Below are 23,632 nucleotides of genomic sequence, written 5' to 3'. Positions count from 1 at the left end.
CACTTCCTGCAAAAGGTGGCTGAAAGAGGGAAAGAGAAAAATTGAATAAGGCCTGAGGAGTCCAAATAAGTGTTACTGCAAATGAAGCAAGGCACAAAGCTCTATCAACTTGACTTTGTACACTTTTTATAGTGTGGCAAAACTTGCCTATAAAATAAATATTTGATTAAAATATTTACTACAATTGAAAGAGTTGGATTAGGAAAGGAAAGCTAAGCAAATCCTCTAAGGAATTCTCTAAGATGCATTTCTATACTGGGTCTAGACCATTTCTACATGGTCTGTGCACAGAAGATTTCACTTGATTGTTGTATTAGAAATTGCTCAGGATAAAAAATAAATAAAAAGGTTTTCTGATTTTATGAAAAGTCACCATTATATCAGATTTTGGATATGAAATAATTCCTTTTGAAGGACATTATCTAAAAAAACCACCTCCAAACCCAACACACTATAGGCACTGTAGGAATGCTGGGCCTTAAGCCCCTGCTACTGCAAACAATCCCAGCTCTTCACCAGGAAGTGCCACAGACAGGTGGAGTAGGCAAATGTTTACCTTACCATAATGGATCATTTTGTACCTTCAACATCTCCAAGCCTAGAATATCTTTGGAGATAAAAACCAAGGCTTTAGTTCTCGAGCTGCACCACTCTGCTGTTTTCTGTTCCCTGGAAGCCTCAGTGGCTTCCCCAGAGCCCTCCCAGGCTCACAGGGCTCTGACAGTTCTCCTCCTCTCACCTGAGGCTGGGATGCCACAAGCAAGCTGGAAGAGAATAAAACAGGACAAAAATGTTTATGCACTCAGATTTGTATGGGCTGTGCAACAGGAAATGCTCAGAATAACATTCTAAGAAAAATATACTGACTCTGATATTATGTGTGATTATAGATAATTCCTAATAACATTAGAGATATATGTATAGTACTTACACCACGACTGCATCAGGTAAGCTTTATTTTGGTTAAGGTGGAGAACAAGTTCCAAAAGCATGGGACAAAAGCTTCTCCTCACTGACTGATGTATTTCTACACATGCAAAGATTTGCTCTTCTCTTCACAAATATCACTGTATTATACAGACAAAACCCTTTTAGCATACATTCATCAGTAAATGTCCAGGAAGAACAAATCAATATTCCAAACCAGAATTTACAAATCACAGGCAACAAAGCACATTTTCTGGGGACTCAGAAACTACAGAATACAATGGTACAATTTATAATGTTCTTCATCCTGATGCCACAGTCGATTTTCTTCAGTGCAAAATCCAATGCACTGAAAATTCTGAAAGCACCTAAGTTCACATTATATGCAGTGAAAATACAACACCTGTTTTCTATTGGATGTGGTGAAGTCCTTTCACGTTTTTTGGCCTTCTTTTTAAGTAGATTCAGCAAGGTCATAATTTTTGTTTTACTTTCACCAACTCATAGAATTCTAGACTTAAAACTGCCTAAGGTGAAAGGACTGATCTAAGGGTTTTATTTAATGGGGAAGAAAAAATAATAATAAAAAAGAAATCAATATATTCCAGAGTATTTTTATTTTTGTGAAGAAAGCTTTCAATATGCCATGCCGAAGTCTGCAAAGTGGGTTAAGTTTTTATTGTCAGAATGACATCTTAAATAACGTTCTCCACAATGTCCAGTTATTTAGTAAGAGGTGACTTCTTCTAAGATTTACTTCAAAGTATGGTGGAAAGAATTTGCCCATTTACAATCCAGAAGCAACCACAGAAATCCTGTTACTGGGTTTAGGTCCTGCCCTTTTTTAAGCTTAACCAAAAAGAAAATATGCTCAGAAAAGCATTAAAGTATTTTTAAGTCAAGACAAAGTGAAATAACAGTAACATTAAAACCGGTTTTCAGAATCTTTCCAGAAAAAGGGGCAGAAGAGATGGCTTCAAAAGAACCTTTAGCAGCGAGATGTCAACACAGTGTTTGAACACAACCATAATCCACATTCAGAGAACACAGGAGCTACCCATGAACCCAAAGTAGCAGCCAATGCAAGTATCTTGTTTGCTCCAGTTCAGAAGACATGTTTCATGTGTTTGATTCCATATGTTTTGAAGAAAACCATGATGATCAATGCCCAGACTCCTAAAATAAATCCTCCAGGAGGATGCCAGTCCTTTTGTTTTGGTTTCTGGAAAAAAAGAAAAAACAAAAAGAAAAAAAAAGTTGTACTTAGTTCTTACAATAAGAAGTTCACTGTGTTTATCAACTGCAAAAATATAATCCTTGCAGTAGAACACAATAAGCTGTATTTCTTCTAGAAGTAGAAGCATCTTTGTGATTGATGGAGAGGGTAATGGGAGGCAAGTTGCTACTGAAGCAAGGAGGGTAAGTACCACAGAAAGGCCACTGGAACTGTGCCTGAGACAGCACTTTGCCCGTATGTATTGGTATCGTGGGACATGTTCCAACTCATTTGTTTGGACAGATTTTCTTGTATTTGGTCTCATGTTCATACAAGAGAAGAATTCTTTAAGTATGAAAAACAGCTCCTACAAGTGAAAATGTGAAAGAGAAAAGAGAGTGTTGTTTTTCCACTACCTGTTTTCTACAGCTGCTTTTGTACTCAGAATTATGTGAATAAATAGATATCTGACCACATAACAAGCAAAGACTCATCATTACAGCAATATAATAAAACAAAAGAGGATTGTTTTCAATGTCAATCACATTTCCCAGGGGCCTCATTGAGTCTGTCTTTCCCTAATGTAGAAAGATATTGTGCAATTCAAACTTTTGCCTCCCTTCAACAAATTTTTCATCTTCAGTAAAAAGCCATACACAGCCTGGAATTGAAGGCCTTTTCTGTCTCACACGTAGCAGCTAGACAAGGTAAAACTTGCCTGTCTTCTTCCTTCCCTTACTAAACCTAAAATTCAGATACTCTGCAGTCAGAGAATAGAGAAATGGTAGGTAGGTAAGAGGTAAGAGTTGCCACGTACCCCAAGATCTGTCTCTGGGGCTAAAAATAAGGTGACTATATGAATGCAAAATTTTAGTTAAGACTATCATGACAAAAATACCAGAATTATAGTATTTAGAAGTATAACAGTCCCTCAGGCCTGTGCCTGCTCTTGCCCTCAGCAGGTATGTTTTACACATCTCCCAGGCAGACAGGGATGATTTACTATTACGATAATAAATACTGAAGCGCTTGCTGAGATTTTTATTCCTGCCTTGCTGAAAGATTTGCACCATTTTGTCCTTGTGCAGAATGAGACACAAGGGGTACAAACCATTTTGGTTTTGTTGCATTTAAGTCAAATTTAAAATTCTCTTTCTGCCAAGTGAATAACTATTACAAAAGATGTTGCCGTTTTAATTTCAGCATCAATCCACACAGAGAAGCTTGCTGTTCTCTGCTAAATGTACCAGTGAGGCTGGTGAACTTTAATGAAAGAAGGAACAGTCTGCAGTATCTGTTCTTTCAAAACAGCTTTCCTATCAACTGAAAAACAATGTTTGTTGACTGCTCAGCTCCCACTTTATAAACCACACATTCTTAGCTTTAGGATTTTTCTGTAAGTGCTGCAATTTCTGCTGTGCCTGCAATTAAAAAGTAGAACAAATAGTTGTATCACCTGAGACACCCAAAGAACTTGGCAGTCTGAAATATTAATGATTTTACTCTGATACAGGAATCACAAAACCAGCATTATAATTTGCATCAACCACAACAAAACCAAAGATGTGAGCAGAGCAGGTGGCTCTGTATGCAAAGCACTGAGCTCCCTGAGCAGCACTCGTCAGCTGCAGCGGGTGCTGTTGGTGATCTGCCACCTCGCAGATATTCACAACTGCACATCTCCACATAAACATCCCTGAAAATCAACTCTGCCTGTTCAAAAGGCTGCCAGCACACCTTGCTTCTGAGAGTAACAGCACATGACACTTCTCCACACAAAGGGACTTTCTTGTTTAAATCTTTCTAATTAACCTGTAACTTCGTATGCATATTGCAGTGCCTGTTCCATCAATCTCTTTGTACTATCAATCTTTCCCTTCTTGGATCTCAGACAAGTATCTTACCACAAAGTGGCATCTGACCCTTCAAGACAAATGACTTCAATTTGCAGCCAGTGACACTAAAAGCCTCTCTTTCCTATTTTGTATAGAACACGTAATTTAATTTCTTTAAAGAATTTATATGAATAAATATTTATAAGGTGATCTATGAGTATGGTTTTACATTTTGTCATGTCTTGTACTGAAGTCTCCATGGAATTGTGCAAGGGAAGAGAGGCCAGTCAGCAGTGGCTCTCACTGGGAAATCAAGGACGTGTATATAGTCAGTTTAAAGTCAGGGGATGCAATGTTAAAATGTAAAGGATTAAAACCATGAAGGCATGACGAAAATTATATGAGGCTGTATAAGAGCTACATACTCAGTAATCTTAAAAATAAATTATCCTAATAAGAAAGATTTACAGACCCAGAAACTGAAATATACACATAAATATTATACCACAATAAAAGGGCAAAAATATTCAACTCTGTTGAATATCTGTGTAAGTCAATATCTCTAAATGGTTAATTGAGCACAAAATCATACTGAAATAGGCCAGTATTTTCCATGAGGACATCAAAACCTTATGAATATCTAAAATGGGATTACACAGATTCACATTTAAATCCACAAAGTATACCTGCAAGAGCTGAAATACCTAATTTCATTTAAATTAACTTGCTCATAGATTCCCAAGAGAGTTCACCACTAAATTAAAAATATAATTAGTTGTCAAACTAACAAGTTCATCTTTCTAAAATCCTAACAAATACAACACAGAAAGCATCAATAACAAAACTCTGCCTAGGTGGGCACATCAGCTCAGCAGCAGAGTGCTGGAGTTCCTTTACAAAAAGCTGCTTTTGGCAGCTGTGCATGGCCCCATCTGCACAGGACATGGAGCCACTGCCCCCATGGCCTGTGCCAGCCAGCTGTGCTTGTCACACGGGCTGGCAGGGCCCCTCCAGCTGTGCCCCTGCCAGCACAGAGCCAACAACTCCTCCCCTGGCAGCACCGGGGCGATGGGATGGGATGGGATGGGATGGGATGGGATGGGATGGGATGGGATGGGATGGGATGGGATGGGATGGGATGGGATGGGATGGGATGGGATGCCCTCTCAGAAACACACAAGTGCCTCACCCATACTGCTGCAGAAGCTGCCGTGGCTGTTTTGTGTAGGCAAAAGGGGAAGAGTCACAGAGATTTCTCTTAATGGGAAGGACTATTACAGTAAGAAAGAATTCACTTTAACAGCAAATGAAAATCTTTTTTAGACCCACATCCTGGAAAAGGATTTAGAAAAGCCAGAATTTCTTTCTATGCTTATACCAGTTTTGTGGCCATAAGCCTAGATAAACTATCTCTTTATATCAATTTTAGGATTGATCAGATAGCATTAATTTAAGTAAATTTTTTCACAGATTCCGAAAAAACAAGTAGTTCTCCTATGACTATTGCCTAGTTCAGAGTCTTATTTCAGCAGACTTCAGTGACATTCAGGCAATTTTTACACATCAGGCCATTTTCTCACCTGCAAGAAAATGCTAAATGGACCAAAACCATGTTAAGTGTCACAGTATTTTGATCTGCAATTTATTATCTATCACTATTATGTTTCAAATTGATGTGAGAATGTGTACTACAGACTGGTTGCACTACCTACACATGACACAAAACTTGTTCATATTTGGGACCGCTCTGGAGGAGCAGAGGCAACTTTTCACTCAAGTTATTCTGAATTTCACTATGGTACCCACCAGTAGGAACTGCCTCTGTAACCAACATTTTTAGGTATTGTGATTCACACAACGCAATCCCATTCCAAACACCCTCGTTATTCCCACAGTAATGGCAGTAATGCATAGGTGAAATGCACATTCAGAATGTGCATGTGCACAGTCTGTCATGAACAAATACATTTAGCAGCTTAAGGACTAGTCATTATGGAATTGCTGGAGATTCCAAATTAAAAAGACAGGTAGCTAAGCAACAGCAAGCTTCCTCCTGTGAACAGTTTTTTGCTGTACACTTTCTAGTTCTGGTAGACTCATTATCCTGTGGAACCTAAAAACAGTTAACAGAGAGTTGCTCCAAGTACTGTAATTAAGGAGAGGATAAAACAGTGTATTTTCAAACTGGATGGGTCTATAGGGACCTGAATGGAAAGTATCCAAGACTTTCAATGAAGGTGTTTCATAAAACATGCAATACATGTTACTCCAATTAAAATGTGCTTTATGAAAAAAATAATTTTAAAAAGCTGAAGTGTTAGTTAGAGGAAGAATGGTTTAATTTTAAAATTTTACATCACAACAGAAATAAGATTTAAAACATCACATATTAATATTTCACATGGACAACACTGTCTAAAACTAATCTACAAGGATAAATTCAAGTCTTTTCCACACCAGAAGACTGTCGGATTATAATATCCAACAGTCTTCCAACAGAACTCTGTCTTAATGTTCTCAATAAGCCCAAAAATATTGATACAGAAAGCTTTGGGTTAAACTCACAATCTACATCTGAACAAGCACACAGGAATTAAGTAATTGCCAAATGAAACAGGGATACAAAATTCTTCAATCTCCTCCAGTACCTTTTTCCAAAGAGGGCTTTAAGAAAGGGTGCAAATGCTTAGAAATGAGTGTGCACATCATCCTTGTTGCAGGGGATGTTCTCCCTACCTGAGGCAGATGGTGTGTGTTTGTAGCAGGAGTGCAAAATATCCCTGTGCAACTGCACAAAAATAACACATCAGAAGCACTGGGTGCCAGTGAGTCCATTAAAGTGGCAGCTATTGGATTTCAAATTAATCCCTGCTTAATTCTCACTGCACTTTCAGCACTGAGTGTCCTAGAGCCAGTTCTGGCCTGTTTATTGCAGCACACGTGGTCTAAAACATCCAAGGGTCTGGGGCTGCCTGGCAGACAGCAGCAGCTACAGCCAGGAGAGGGGTTGTGCACATCCTCTGGGGGCTTCCCCATCTCCCCTAGTCCTGGGGGCCAGCAAGCACTCACAGAAAAATGAAGCACACTTGTCTGTGCAGTGCTTGCACTCACTGGGGTGAATTTCACGTACTTTGGGGGCAAGTTCCAAATTTTCATCTTGGTCATTCTCCCTTTAAATTAATGTTTCTTTTTCTTCCACTGCACACCAAACGTTTTCTTTCTTGTTCCTCAAAGTATCAAATTTTATGTGAGGCTCTGTTGTAAAGACCAGTATAGAAACCTTAAAAAAAATATCCATGTCCCAAAACAAGTCTTTGAAATTTAAGGCGAACCTCAAATCCAAAACTGGAACAATCCATTGGTTTCTCATCTCAGAAACCTGATCTCAAACTGAAGGAAATTCCTTGGAAAAGCTAAATTCTGCTACAGAATGCACTGTGCCAAGAGTACACTATGTATTTTCTAGAGGCACTCTCAACAACTCCGGTTTACTTGCAATTTGGAATTTCAAACTGGGTGATCTTTTCAATTCTTATGATAAAGCAGACAACAAAGTTTCTTTTCAGAATGAATTTATATGTATCACAAGCAAATCACAGCATAAAAATATGTCCTCAAAGCTTTCAGTGGAAGTCTGCACTTCTAATTTGTTGGGTACCGTTTGGACTTTGGGGTCCTCACAGGGGAGTGGGGGAAATCAAATAACTGCAGCTACCAAGTAATAGTTTAATCCTTTCTGTGCCCACAGCAAGATTAAAGTCATAAGAGAACTCCAGCATCAACGGTGCCTGTTAATCTGCAAAACAATTTAAAGTACTTTTGTCTAATCTCCTGGTTTGTATTTATTAACCACACTGCCATGATTACTGATATCTCCAATATTAATAAAATAATGAGGGAAGTTCATTCATCAACAACAAAAACTCACAAAGGGTATGGGAAAAAACAGCAGCTAAACTAAATTAACATCAATACCAACAACTGCATTTTAACATTTACTTTGTATAATCATTGTAATACATACAATACTGTTATGATAGCTTTACTTTTTCATTTCCTTCCAGAATTCATAATCTAGAAGGGCTTTTTAAAAATGAGCTTCTACTTATTACTGCCTGCTTTCAGATTTATCTCTTACCATTTCACAGCACTGTAAAGTGCTTTTAGTGGTTTAACAATTATTCACTAATCTTCCAACCTGTGATACAATACATAATATACAACTTCTAATCAAAGGGAGCCTTGCCAGCACCTGGGAGCCAGGGCAGTTGAATTCCCAGACAAGTCAGTGCTCAGCTGAGTGATGCCCACCCAGCAAACACAACAGGGATTGCAGCAGGGGGACTCCAGCTGCAGGTGTGTGATTTGCTACACCCAGAAAGAACACAGAGACCATTCCTACCTGTCCTCAACAGCCTGGCACAGGGCTGAGCTCTCACCTGCTCTGCTGACACTGAGCTACCTACTGGAATTCACAAATGCTTTAGAGAGGAGATGAGAAAAGTCAGATTAGGTTTTATTTAGAAAAAAAACAAAAAACAAAAAACAAAAAAAAAAAAAAAAAAAAAAAAAACCAAAACTGCCTCTATTTAAGGTATGCTAAGCAAATTGTTATATTTTAATCAAATTCATACCCATATATGAAACCATGATCATGATTTTCCACAAAGGCCACCTAAGTCAACAGCAAATATATGAATTACATTTGCAAACACAAAGGTTCACACCAACTGAAGCATGCAAAAATACCAGATGAGCAGCTTAATTAAGTAGACTTGGTATTCAAAACTCAGTTACAGCTACTTAGAAAAGCATGTTCCTTTTTTAATATGTTTATATTTAATTAATTTAAACAAGAGGAGGATTATTAGCAAAAACAAGACTAAATACAAGAATTCAGTGCTTAGTGTCACGCCATGAATGGAGAGATAAACTCCTTGAGGTCCTTACAGTGGAGGGAGTCAGAAAATGACAAAAACACACACTGGTGAGGCAGACCTCAGCAGAGAGAAACCTCCAAAAATCATCACATATAAAAGCAAGTCACTGCCACTGAAACTATGGGTTAAGCAGACAGAGACAGCAGAGAACAAAGGAGGTGAAGGCTGCTAGAGGGACAAGAATATTTTGTATTCACAGAAATACCGTGGTGTAAATAGGGCCAAGCTATTCTCAGAGTGTAGGAGAATGGATCACAAGCAACCTCACCCCTGATGAGTTGCACTGTAACAGCCTTCCCTGAACAGGTCACAGCCATGTCCAACAAGGATGGGTGTTACACAGAGTGGCTTAGCTGCTAGGAGGGAAGAGTCTGCTGGCCGTGCTGTGAGGAGGAAGGCTCAGCAGCTGTGCAAGGGACAGGAAGGAGCCGGGCAGTCTGCACCAAGAAACAAGTGAAGTGTCCTGTCTGCCTCATTTCCATCCCCTACACAGGTCTGTAGCCACATCAGAGCACTGTTTTCCCAAGAGCAGGCACTGCTCACCTTCCCTTGGGAAAAGGTTATCTCAGTCTTCTTCTGTGCAGATCTTGTTCACACAAATGCAACACTGCACTGCCAGTGGGATCAGACCAGAGCCAAGCTCTCAGCTCTGCAGAGCCAAGGCCCCCACACAGGGGCACAGGCACTCATGGGCTCCCACTGTTTCATGTAGGATCATTATTCCAAGTACCAGCCTCATCCAGCCCAGCCCTTCTGAGGAGCACAGCCCTCCTACTTCCTCCTTGAACTCTGACTTGGATTTCCCTTAACATGTCTCTGAACCACAAGGTGAGTCCACTCAAATGCTTTCAAATCAATTTTTCTAAGGAAGGTTTTACTCCTAATCTTATAAAATTAATTGTATGCTTACAACTTCCATGATGAAGTGTCATTCTGAGTATTCACATTCAATCAAAGTTCTTTTTCTGTTTATATAGAGAAACCATGATGTTAATAAATTATTATGCTGTTTCTTTCAAAGCAGTAGTGATGGTTCCAATCACACTTCTGTTTCTGCACGTCCCGTAAGTATCTATTCATTTACTGCCAGGTGACAGGCTGTATTAACAGCAGATGTTAGACTGCATTAGTTCTCATACTGAGTATGCCACATTGAGTACAAGATCTAATCAAATACTTCAACGGCTACATTTGAAATCCTTATACACATAGTTTTTAATGTCCATTTCTCAAATCTCTACAGCTATAATTTAAAATATTCTCCATTACCCTAAGCTCTGTGCTGCATTATATGCATGTGCAGTAAAGCTCAACATTTTCTAGCTCCAGTTTCCACAACTTGAAACAGCATTACAAAAGGCAGGCATGACAAAATGAATGGAGGGAGAAGCTGGGCTGAGGCAAAAGATGCCTTCACACTTATAAAAGCAAGATCAAGTATGGCTGTACTTTTACTGCATTTCATTTTCGTTTTCAGTGACAAACCAGTGAGTAACAGACCGGTTTGTTCCCCACCGCCACCCAGCTTTTACAGGTGATTCTGTAGTCAGTAGTTTTGAACTCATAAGCCAAATAAGTGTTCTTACCCAAGTTTATGTTGTATGTACTCTCTTATGGGAAAAAGAAAAAAGACCTGCTCTGAAATATCAATCCAATACTTTTGGGTACCCAAGCTGCTATAGAAAACAAATCATAAAACATGGACACGGCAGTCACACAGGCACTTATTTAGTGGCTGCACATAATTACACCTCCACAAAACAGCCATTTCTGTTACACTTAGTATGTCAAAGGACAAGGAGTCCCAGAGAGCAGATCCATTGCTGCAGAGAGTTTTTGTAGGCATTAAGAAAAAATAACACGTTTATGGTATCATAAATAAGCACTGCTCCCGTGACATTTGCATGACACAGCTCATCAGTCAAATACTATGTGGGGCTCACAGAGAGCATCTTCCTGCAACAATGAATGAGTGCAGCTGAGGACACACCCTCCCAACACCCTCCCAGACCACCACACGTGACTGGTACAGAATCAACAGCTTCCAAAAGGGTCTTTAAAAAGGACGAACCCACACACGGTTTTATCTAGGGGCAAACCATTCCTGCCTCCATCTACACTAACCACAGGTTACTGCTCTATTGTCCAGCTGTCATTCAGTCCCCTCTAAGCACCACTCATCACCCATTTGTCAGCCGTGTATTTGTAGATGGGCTTTCATGTCAAGCACTCCTGAAAAGAATGAAATCACTGGCTAATTCACAGGAACGCCCATCATGACAGAAGGAATCACTAGCACAAAGCTCAATCACAACCCCATGCAAAGAATTTGCACAGGAATCTGGATGCAGGATGCTGTCCTGACTGTCCAACAGTATAAACACAACTGCTCCATTACCAGAGTCTTCATTCATTTACCCTTTCCATTCATTCTTCAAATGGAAATGATTTCATCAAATTTCAACTCTCTGAATTATTTAGGAAAACAATTCTAGACAGAGCACTAGAGAGCAACCTGCCAATATCTCTGTCTGTGGCCATTCATCAGTCCTGTCAAGAGCTCGTGAGTTACATTTCTGTGCTCCTCACAGCATGCTACTGAAGAGTAAACAAAACATAATTAACTTAACACAAAAAAAATCACCAATAACACCTAGGATTACATGGTTAAGTGGGATAAATGTGTGAATACATTTGCCTTCCCCTGAGGAAAAATGTTCAAAAAGGTATTTGCTGTCACAGCACCACAAAATATATCAAGATTGATAACATTTATTTTTTTCCTTATCAATGTGAGCTTATTGGTAACACCTACTTTTTATGCTGCATAAGCTCAGAAGAAATACTGTTGATAGAAGAAAAAAAATCTAACAAAACTCCTACTGCTAATTTTACCACTCACTGGAATACCATTTAAATAAACACTGTCTATCAGGGAAGCTTTCATGTGTAAACAATAAAAAAGTAATGATTAATAAGCACTCTACAAGGTTATGTGAGAAATGAAAATGTTACACAACACTGAACAGACACCAGAAAATGGAATTAAATCTTGCATCTTGGACAATGTACTATAAAATACTTCAGTAATGTGTTTGATACAGCAAGGTCCCAATCCAGCATATATTTAGTGACAGGTAACATAAACTGGGTCAAAAATTTAGTCTTACACTCAAATTACACGTGTGCTTATACATACACCAATACTGTGCAACATCAAGCAATACAATAAGAATAAAGACTACAAAATACATTTTGCTTTGCCTAAGGATCTTACAGCATCCTCTCCTTCCCTCTACCCAACACACATCCATGCTCACACCTGGCTGTGTAATTCCTGACATTTTATTGCAGGGACACAAATACAACCCATCAGAAACCAGAGATCTCAGTTAACAGCCACAGTGGCTGCTGAGCCTCCTCTGCAGGCTCATCTCACCAAAACTGCAGGAACAACACTTTTAGTCAGGTAATTCCCAAACACAGCTTTGGTGAGAGAAGGGCTAAGGAACAATCAGAGCCCTCTAAGGTTCATGTGAAGAGACACTGCAAGTGGGTTTTGACAGAAACCATTCAGCAGCACCAGGAAAGTGCTGAAGCAGAATGTGCCTCACTCCTGCAAAACAGCAAATCTCTGTTCTTTCACCAGTTTCTACTGCACACAGCCAGAAAAAATCTGGCCTGGGTGTAATCTGGGGATGCCAAAGCAACATTTTCATAGCCCAAACAGGCTTCAGCAGAAAAATCAGCTGCAAGCTAGGAAAGGGGCCCTTTCTCTGCATATAAAAAACAGTGTCTTACTAATCAATGACCACTATGGAGCATTGCTTACTTTACATTTGCCAGTAAATCTCGTTCCAAATGCAAAGCCTGGTCCAAAGACTCCTCCTATGGAACAGCAAAGCTGTTCCAAAATAAAAAGTAACCAAAATAAAAGTAACTTTGAAACAGCATTCCTGCTGTTAATACTGTATCTAAGAAAAGAAAAATATATTTGATTTACCATTAAAAGGATTTGATAAAGTCTTCTGTTACCTAGGGAAGTCCTAAAATTTATTCTAGGCCAACCATAAATTTTGAATTACTACGCCACAGCAGTTTATTGGTTATTCTGATATAGACAAGATTTATATTTTTTTAATTTAAGAAAGATTAAAAAAATAAATGTAGCAGTAGCTCTTCATTCCACAACATCTTCAGCTTTTACTATACATTAAAAGACAATGAATAAAGTAATTTCTTTTAAATGTAGACTTATAGTGCTACTGTTCACAATAATAATAATACTAATAAACATTATAGTCTCTACAACCCCGTAATTCTACTGCTAGGAATTATGTCTTCTTACTAAGGTTTTTGTGGCTTAATTGTTTTCATGTAATATTGATATCTGGTACTTGGATGTAATTAAGAATAGGGGAACCATTCTTAGAGTACTATTCCAATCCATTAGGTAAATTTTCTCACTATGATATGAAAATTTTCATCTACTTAATTAGCACACCTACTTCTTCCATGCCTAAGTGCACCTAAGCTGTGTTTTATGATGGCCCAAGGAAAGGAAAAAGAAACCACAACACATCAATTATGCCTCCACTCAGTTGTACAACTATTTTAAAATGTGTGAACAGTTAAGACAAAATTGAAAAATTACCATAATAGGCTTTTGACACTTCCCCGCTTAAGCAAAAATTAATTCTAACTCCCTGTTTTTATGCAAAGCCTTTATAATTTCTCTAATCTCAAGTTCCCACGAGAGAGAACACAATTCTTTCAAGTACAAGTATGTGAGGCTTGGCATCTTCTCTTTTTAGTTATGCAGTTTATTTGATGGAAGTCTAAACTGCTAAGCCTCCCTTTGTGCTTAATATAAGCCATCCTCAGTGGAAATACAAGTTAATTTAAGTAAAATGAAGTTTTAGGAAGGATGCATTCTCTTGCACAGAAAGCCTCACTAAATCAAAGCTTTTTTAAATGCAGCATCTGTTTCCTGAATTGCTCTAGAACCTGTAATAAAATAAACTAAAAAGAAGAAAAATTTTTAAAAGGTACTTTTACACATTAAACATATAAACATAAAACCAGAGAAATGGAGCAGCTTACCTCTCATTTTACTGTGTTTTTCAGCCTTACCTTGCATTGTACATGAAGACACTCTTGCAACACAATGAATTAGCATGTTTCAAGCATCATCTGTTTTATTAATGGCCACTATTATTAAAACCTACTGCTTGTGTTACTGCTTGTGCATCAGCTGTATTGTACTGCTGGGATACACTGCTATACACACTGAGCTGTGTGGACCACATCCTAAATTCTCAGTTTTTCCACAGCACTGCTTAGCCCTGAAACACACCTGAAGTATTTGTACATCCCATACTTTGCTGCAGCAAAAGTCAGGGGTCTGTTCTGATGCCTACAAACCTATTAAGGTCACAGACAGCTTGTGCAGTTCTTTAGTCTGTTCCCATGAGAGGCAGAGGTATATTATTTGCATACCATTATGTACTGAAAAACCTATTCAGCTATCCCCACTGGAGACAACTCACCTCACTGCCCTAAATAGCATTCACTTTTCCAATATTTGAAGGAACAGCAAGTAAATGGAACCCAGTGCAGACAAATCCAAAAAGACTCAAAATATCTAAGAATTTCGACTTATAAATAACGAATGCGAATGAATGCAGACCAACATATCACATAAAAATATCATGGAAGCAAGGAATGATGAAAAAAATGAATTATATGCTTAAGAGAGGAATAAAATGTTGAGAATGGAAATGGCTAAGGAGATAATTTTAGGAAAAAAGCCGATATTAGCCAAGCTTATTATGACCACAAAGGAGAGAAAAGAGTCTCAAAGCACAGAACTCAATTAAAAATAGTCTCCTCACATTTGCAGTGACAGCTGCAGTTCTAATATCATCGGCCCAAAACAAAGTGTGACAGCTATTGATATTTTACCTATAGCAGGTGCAACAGTTCACATGATGTCAGTAACTGAGACCCATGGGACCTGTACATGTTGGTTCCTCAGTACCAGCTGCAGTACTGTGAATATTTGCTGCAACCACAAATATGTTCTTACATGCCCTAATTGTCCTCCTCGGTTTTATTCTCCCCATAATTACCATGTTTGGAATAAACATCTCCCAGCCTCTGCTCAAACCCTTTTTCCACTTATCCTTCCTAATGTCAATACAGCCACAAAGAAGGGAGAATATAAATAAAGTATGTGTGTGCTTTGTGCAGAAAGTCAGAAGAGATTAACATAATGGTCCTTTACAGCCTCAGTCTGCAAATCAGAACCTCTTGCTGTTAACCTTGGCTTGCTTTATGCCAACCTGCTATGTGAAGTTTACTTCAAGCTCTAAGCATTTTTGAACCTGTCTGTTTCTGTAAAGCTCTGAGCACAGATAAAGCACAATAGAAACAGTAACCACTGCCTTGAAATCACAGTTGTGAGCAGGTCCTGAAGAACAACAAAAGGGGATCATGGCACAATCAGTCCCATGCCAAAACAAAGACACGGAAACATCAATAGTGCGTAGTGAAAGGCTTGTGCACACAGGACCTTCAAACACATGGCTGCTTCAGCTGACAAGAAGCAAATCAATTTTTTGAATATAAGGAATATAATAATTTTTTGAGTCCATGGCTATACTGTTACTACCAACCCTTGAAATGCAGTTATTTGAAGTTCAGATGAGTAAACCCCAGAGATCTACAGCACTCTATAAAGCCTGTCATGTTACAGTCATTTCCTGAACATCTTCCTTCATTTTACATCTTAAATAGTGCTTATTAAAAAGAAATGGTTACAGGAATTACCTCTTAAAGAAGCTGCAAATCCAGTGCAGCACCTCTAACAATTAGAGCTACTATAGAGCCAGGGTATCTTTTCATATATTTTTTAATAGTACATCTGACAATTCTATATGCTGGTGGGTAGGAAACTGATGTCTCATAATCCACAAAATGGATGAGGCTACAGTCACATATAAAGCCTCATATTAGCAGTATTCTCAAGGGCAAACTGAGCACTCCCATGATATGCACAAAAGCCCCAAATTTATTTCCATTTTAACTTTCCACAGTAACAGCTATTTTTACTCTCATCTACTTATGAGAAATATAAACAAAAACTTTCAGGAATACACTTTATCAGTTTTAGCTGATACTACATATCCTAGTTGGCTTTAGAAATTCTGTAGTCACATACCCAGCCAGGATGAAAAATGCCCTTTTTTTCCCAAGCAATACTTTGCACCATTGCTGTGCTTAATGAGCACAGGACTCTACCAGCACTGGTGAGAGTGAAGTGTGGCCACTTGAGGGGCAGCCCCTTAAATTGCTCCAAGCTGTCTGTCAAACTGATCTCCCATCCTGTGCCAAAGAAGAATGGAGATAAAATGCCAATCTGTACATGTCAGGGTTTCACAGGCTGGGAAAGAGAAAAGAAAGATGACCTCTGAAAACTGACAGATCAGAGTTAAAACTTCTTTGTCCAAACTGCAGGATCTGGACAGCCTAAAACAGTCATTTTGAAAACACTGCATCAGTTGTGTACACGCCTGCTACTGCATCTCCCTGAAGAGGAGACTGGTTTTGAGGGAGAGCATGGACTGGGGGTTGCTGTCACCTTGCTGGGAGCCACTTCTGTGAAGAGGGGATAAAGTCACATTCCAAGACATGTGACAGCAGAGACTGGATTTTACTGATGCCCAGAGCTCATAATGTACATGCTCATTAAACAGACCATATTGATAAGTGTTCAATGAACTGTTCTTAATAGTGTGTAGGAGGAGAAACAGGTCATTCTTTAAAATACCCTTTGGTTTCATTTTTTTAAAATGCAAGAAAGGACATAAAGTTGCATGTTTTAATGCATAAACAGGGAAGAATAGGTGGAGCATGCATGCAACAGTTCTGGCAAGAAGAAGCTGCCAAACACCATCTCAAATGTCTCTGGGATGCTGGAATGGGTAAAATTTCTCCTTCCTGGCTTACAGAAAATGTTCAACGTGGTATTTCTAGTATGAAACAGTTAAAAACAAGAACCACACAACTGACTGTTCAGGCTCCTCATGCAAGATACCTTCCAATGCATTTAGTTATTCAATCCATTGTATTCAGCTATAATTGGAAAAAAATCTAATTCTACATTCAGTTCCCCCGTAATGCTTGGTCAGCAACAAAAAGCACTCATGGTTCTTTTCTGGCTCTGCTGAGCAGTGTTGTGTACAGACAAAGGAAGTGCTCCCCATGCATTAATACTTTGGCACTCCAGCCCTACATAAATGAAGGTCTCCGTAATTGTTGCTAAATTTTTAACATTTAGGAAGCAGCATTTGAAAGAAAAATAATTCTCAGATACTTATCTTTATTCTGTCTTGAAGACTAAGAAGAGATTCCATGTAATATTTCAACAACAAAGAGATAAACCAGCAGAACTTCCCCTGTGGTTGAGAAACAGTAAAATAATGGTGCTGGATAGGCAGAGAGTGATCACCCACAAGAGTCCTTTAATGGGAAGATGGAAGAGAAGAGACTGTTTTACTACATCTCTGCTTCCAAGAGGGAAGATAATGGTCAGATGAAAAACAACAAAACAGAAGCAGCCCTGTCTTGTCAGTAAAAACAATCAGTAATTTATGCTAACTCCACATCATGGTATTCTGTGATTGGAAAAATTTTAAAAATTACATTGTCTCTATTTTACAAAAATACTTTATGCTGCACTCAGATAAGCTGTATTTCAGGAAAGTTATGAAGTTTCATGTGACTAATGAGCTATGTAATTTCTGAAGAAGAAGAGAGAGAACCTCACTGTTTGTGTCGACTACTGGATACATTTGAGTACCATCCCTGTCTCTGCAGTAGTCCACTAGATAAAAAAAAAAAGCCTGAAAAATCTCTGGTTTAATGGTTTGCCAGTAAAATATTTGTACCATCTATAAGCAAGTCAAGATTGTGTTTGGTGATTTCTGGCAGCAAGTCAGAGAAATAGGGGACTGTGCCACTCTTAATACATTACATGACTCATACACATTGCAAGATTCTGCACCTCACCTGTTTGAATCAAACTTAGTATTAGAAGAAATCTTAGGGAGTGAACTTCAAAGCACCTATATGCACAAGTAGTACAAGGTGTTGGCAGGAATACCTCTGCTGCTCTGTGACATTATTTGGTTTGGTTGGCAAAAGTGTGCAGTAATAGCTCTTTTTCTTTTGGTCCTTTTAAGCACCAAGTTTTCTACTAGGTAGCATTTAATTTAAAGAAAGCTCAAAGGATTTAAATGATCTCTAACTTATACAGCAGTAAGAGAAACTAAGTCTATACACTGTTTACAATTTAGGGGAAAAGCAAGTTTTTACATGCTGGATGACATCTAGTCATGATTCCACTTGAGACCACTTCCCTTATAGTTATAAAATGTAGCCAAATCGCCTCTAGGTTAAACAATTCACAAACATATGTTTAATATAGAAAAGAAATGGAAAAAACCCAAACATAGCAGACACATTAATTTCTAACTCCACGGCAGACACATTAATTTCTAACTCCAATACATCCCAAGTGCCCTAGATGAAGAAACGTTGAGCAGAAGGGGTACAGCACACCTGGGTTTAGCTCTGCACAGAATGCCTGAGCCTCAAAAACCACTTCAGGTGAGCTGGTGAGGAAGAGCAGACAACACATTTCCATGAAGTGCATCAGCACCATCTTTTCTCACCTGTAGTCTGGACCAGACAGATGAGAGCACTGGCAGGACAGGCTGCTGTTCTCCAGACACTCCAAAATGGCCACAAGAAGGGGCCATGCTAAGGGGACAACACTTGTCTTCAGCACGTTGCTCAGCACTGCAGTGGTAAAGCCTGAGCAGGCAGGTGTCCCAGGGCAGGCTGACATGTCACAAGGCTTTTTGGTAGGAAGCCAAGTGATGTATTTTGTTAAAATAAAACTGGACTCTGAAGTCAGTGTACTTTTTAATATTTTGTATGAAAAATTCAATTTTCAATCATCCTGACAAAATCCATTTTTGACAAAGAAAAGCATCCCTGCCTGAGCAGACCTGTGTCTGTGCTAGCAGGTACAGCAGAACCTGGACCTTTTGGTGAAAGGTTATATTTTATCTCTGACATCATCCAGCTGAATACCATGACCAGAGTTCTAAAAAAGTTCTATGCTTCAAAGTTATTTTCAAATACAGCTACATGAATGGATTTTCAAAGAATGTATAAATAGCTGTGTCTAAAACTCTGCACATCAAACCTGAGACATCTAAGTATTACAAGTTGTTTTTGAAGCCCTTAGCCTGTAAAGACACAGTAAAATGCAAGTATCACTTACCAAAGTACTTTAAAATTTTTAATAAATTAATATTCATAAACAAAACCTCCTGTCTGCATCAAAAATAAAAATAAAAATCTGGGTTACTGTTGTGCTATTAAACACCTTGCATACTAAGCCAAAGTTCTGAACACTAATGGCTTTATAAAACATTTATAGGAACAAAGACTCCACCATCAGGACAGAAGCAGACTGGGAGTGAAGGGAACTCCTGAACTGTATAAATTGCCAAAGAGCAGCTACAAGGCAATGGGCAAGGAGCTGGTGTGATCCCTGAATTTTAAAGTTATGTTTTCAAGACTGTATCACCATCTGATGGGTTACTTTTCATATTGAACGTTTCACACAGATTGTAAGCCACATAAAACCACTTCAATGTTTGTGAAAATATTTTAAGTCGGAGAGCTAAAATTGTTGTGTTATAGATAATAAAAAGATACTTCAAAAAAAATCTATACAACATAGTGTGTTCTATTTTCTTAATACTATTTCAACAATTTCTGGCAAATGCGGCTGAAGAAAACCTCTGTCAATTAAATCAGCATGAAACCAGAATAACATCAACAAATGCAATAAACTAACCATCCTCTACAACGTGAACATGAACAAAAAATTGATCTTCAAAGCAAAAGGATTTTATCTGGGGGAAGGGGTAGGGTGGGTCACAGCTGCAGACTTGTTACAGAAGCACAGAAATGATGGAAACAAAGGCCTTCCTGCAAGAATTACTGCAGAACTGCAACCCTGCAGGATCCTTTGATGGCCATCAGGCTGCGCATTTTGAACTCTGGCGATGCCCCTGCCATCATCTTTCATAAACTTCCTGTTTAACTTCCCTATGGTGACTGCAGCCAACACTGCTGCCCGAGGCTGGAGTGAGCCCAGCCCCCAGTGCTCCACACCCTGGAATAGAGACATCTCCTCCATGGGCCAGCACAGCCTCCCAGCCAGCTCCTGAAGTTACTGAAGGCTTTTGCCACTGAGCCTTCTCATGGACAGGCAACACAAATGCACAGGTTAAAACTTCCACAAACCAAACCAACTTATATCTCCAAAAGGAAATTCAATCTAAATTAATTAGATATTACATGTAACATTGAAAAAATACCTAAGGAACTCCTTATTTTTAAGTAAATCTGCAACTGTAAACCATGTCAGATTTCAAGTAAACTGTACAATTTCCACTGCAGGCTGCAAGTCACTTTCCTGAAATACCATCCTGGTTTAACAGCATGTTCATTTATCTGCTTAATGGTTTGAAATGGACTAAAATAAGTATGCAAGTTGATTGTGGTTTGAATTTGCTGTTTCATTTTGTTTTCAATTATAACACCATCAGGAGATCTGGTGTTTATCTGCTGAAATGTGCCTTTCATCAATAAAACATTCTTCCATCAGCAAGACACCTATAACAATTTACTACTCTTCAATATCCTAAATCCTGATTAGGCCAAATATGTTAACACACAGTGACATTCTCAGCACAAGCACTGGCACTGAAGTTAGGTACTTTTATTAAAATGACGTGCTGAACTGCAAGGCCAGCAATGAATATCATTTATGATAAATGGAAACAATCTTCTCAAACGCAGTTTGCCCTGTTCTTCCACCAGACCTGTTTTGACTAAAGACAAGTGCAGAATTAAAATCATTGCTCCTTTTCCTCCTCCTTCTGGTTTGGGTTTTGGTTTGGAGGGTTTTTTTTGCCTTATTCTAAGTAGCATAAACTTACTGTAAGTAGCAGCATTGTATGCATGGCTGTACAGAGAGAATCTCATTAAAAAGGCTGTCTCATGTGGGCATTACTCTGAAAGTTCAATTTTTACAAGTTTATATTAATGACTGCATTCCTTTACCAAGCACTAGAGGCTTTTTATTTCAGTTAAAAGCACAAGGAGTATTTTAGTTGTGTTCAGGAGAATAAATTTACCCAATTTTAAAGCTGGATAGTAGTAGTGGCTATGTTGGCTAAAAAGTATAACTAAAATGTACTTTATACATTATACTCATTCAGGATACCTGTCCACCCCTGTGAAATTTTAATGTATATTTATGCTATAAGTACACAGCACTGATGCTGTTATGTATGTTTAGAGTATGTATGTATCCATTTGGATACAGCATCATAACACCACAAATACTATTCACTGTTCTTACTCTTGTCACTATTTAGTTTCTTATAATTATTTCCCTCTTCAGAGAAAAAAAAAATCCTTTTTTATATAAACAAGGACACTGCACAACTTTCCCAGCTGTGCCAGGTCCCTCAGAACTGATTCAGCATGATGCTGGTGCAGTGATGCTCACCTGGTTGCAGGCTCAGATGGGGCATCAGCCTCACACAGAGCCAGGGCAAAAACTCCCTGTCCCCACAGCTGAACAATGGTCCCTTTATCTGGCTTCTCTGCATCCAAGACATTTGCAGTTCTGTTGGGTCTGCTCTGCTGCCTTGTGCAGACCCCAGCTCTGTAGTAGTGGCAAGTTCAGCAAACAGGTAAGAGCACATAAACCCAGCTTTTTGCCTTTCACACACAATGTTCTATTGCAGTGTAGCACACAGTGGCCAAATGAACACTCCGTGGTTATTACCCACCTAATGCTGTAAAAATATTGCTATGACATTTGGTCTGCTCGACCATTTTAAAGGTTAATTCTGTTTCCTATTTGAGCTTTTCCTCTAGGTGAGCCATTCCATGCACTTTCTATTTACTGATTCCAAACAACCCCCAAACTGTTTCATTGCTCACTCTCACTGTTAAGAACATATTGACTGGCTGCCTGCTCTGCTGTTTAATTCATTTATGCTGAGAGTCAGGCATGAAGACAGAATTTTAAATGTGACATTTGCAGGCTGTTGGGTCATTTGAAGCTCTGACAACACCAGGGAGTTCCTGACATACAAACTGGTCCTGATTTCCAATCTTCCATGTTCTGAACACATCAGAAATTCTTCCCGAAGGTGCAGATTTCAGCCAAAAGTTTTAAAATCCCTTGTGCTTACAACTTGCAGGAAAGGCTTGTACACTTTAAGGTTTTAAAATAAAGTTTATGTTTCCTTTAAGGTAAAACCAGCACTGCCTGCAGCACGAGACTCAATGCTTTAAAACACTTATTGACTAAGGTATTTGGGAAGATCTACAATAATAATTGATACACAAAAAGTTGTTTACAAAATTCTATTAAGGGACTTAGTAGACTTTTATTTGCTCCTGTTGATCTTCAAGTGTTTAAAAACAGCTGAGTCTGAAACCACAGATTTATCTGATATTGCCTATCTGGCTTAGTGCTACTCTAACCAGTACCAAGTCCCAGTTTTCAGTCTGGAGATTTTCCTTATCTCAAAGCAGTGAATGGACTGCACCATTTTGTCTCTCAACATGAATTGTCATTATCTTCCCCAAATTTCAGGTCAATTTTTCAGAGCATACTTGATTACCTGGAAGATACCATACAGCCAAAATACCATTAGGAAAACAGTAATGTGACCTGTTTAGCCCTGACTTAAGAAAACTATAATTACTTATCCCTGAAGCAGGGCTCACATCTACAAAGTTTAACAATTATTTATTTTATTTTGAGAAAATTCCAAATGACTTCAACAGAATAGGTCATTTAGCCTCCCTTTAAGGCATCCCCAAGAAGGGGGATGCTAAGTCTCCCCAGCCGTGTCTGACACAGGTTTTATGTATGCTATTTGGCCACAAGCTTTTCCACACAACAGGCAGAGCTCTCTGTGGCTGACAGCAAAGAATGAGGAGACACCTGAATGCAGACTGGGTACCTGATCTACCCAGCAGGATGGACTGAAAACCAGGCCTTGATCTCTGAGGAAAGAGGAAGAAGGGAATATAGAATCTTCTGCACAGAAAAGATCTCTTCTTCCTCCTTGCCATGAATTGGGGGAGACATGTTGCAATAAAAGCTTTAATTCCAGTTTGTATGTCCACATCATCCCTCATTTTTTAACCTAAATCAATAGCACAGTATTGCGTTTAAATGAAGACAAAGTTAGAAGGCACAATCTAGGAAAAACAGAAACCTTTTTTTTTAATTGTGCAAAACAAAAAGCAAACAAAAAAACCCTGTTCAAAGCAGCAAGTATGATAATACTCCTATAGTCAGAAATAAAAATGCTGCTAATTCAGAATTGTATTAGGAGGAGAGATTGTTTTCCCTGCTCAACTCATCATGACAATTATTCCACAATGATGACTCCATACTTTGGCTGCTTTTTCAGGAAGGGGAATATGATTTAGGTCAAGATGCAAATTCAGATAAATTAATGGATTTTTTTTCTTTTCTATCAGCAGACATACAACAATTTTAACAAGTAGCTCTGAAGTGTTAACCATGTCATACA

The 23,632-nt window shown here is 38.7% G+C and overlaps 1 protein-coding gene across 1 annotated transcript in view; it reads right to left on the bottom strand.

The window, feature by feature from the left end:
- Positions 1 to 939: 939 nt before the first annotated feature.
- PIGK (phosphatidylinositol glycan anchor biosynthesis class K) overlaps positions 940 to 23,632 on the bottom strand; it is a 64,429-nt gene continuing 41,736 nt past the window's right edge. The window contains exon 11 of the mRNA XM_064428581.1: positions 940 to 2,149. Within this exon, the coding sequence (XP_064284651.1) occupies positions 2,033 to 2,149 (117 nt within the window). The 3' untranslated portion in view covers positions 940 to 2,032. The remainder of the gene's footprint in view (positions 2,150 to 23,632) is intronic.

Source organism: Passer domesticus, chromosome 7, assembly GCF_036417665.1.
Source record: "Passer domesticus isolate bPasDom1 chromosome 7, bPasDom1.hap1, whole genome shotgun sequence".
Classification (NCBI taxonomy): Eukaryota; Metazoa; Chordata; class Aves; order Passeriformes; family Passeridae; genus Passer; species Passer domesticus.
This window is presented reverse-complemented; position numbering and strand designations above follow the sequence as displayed.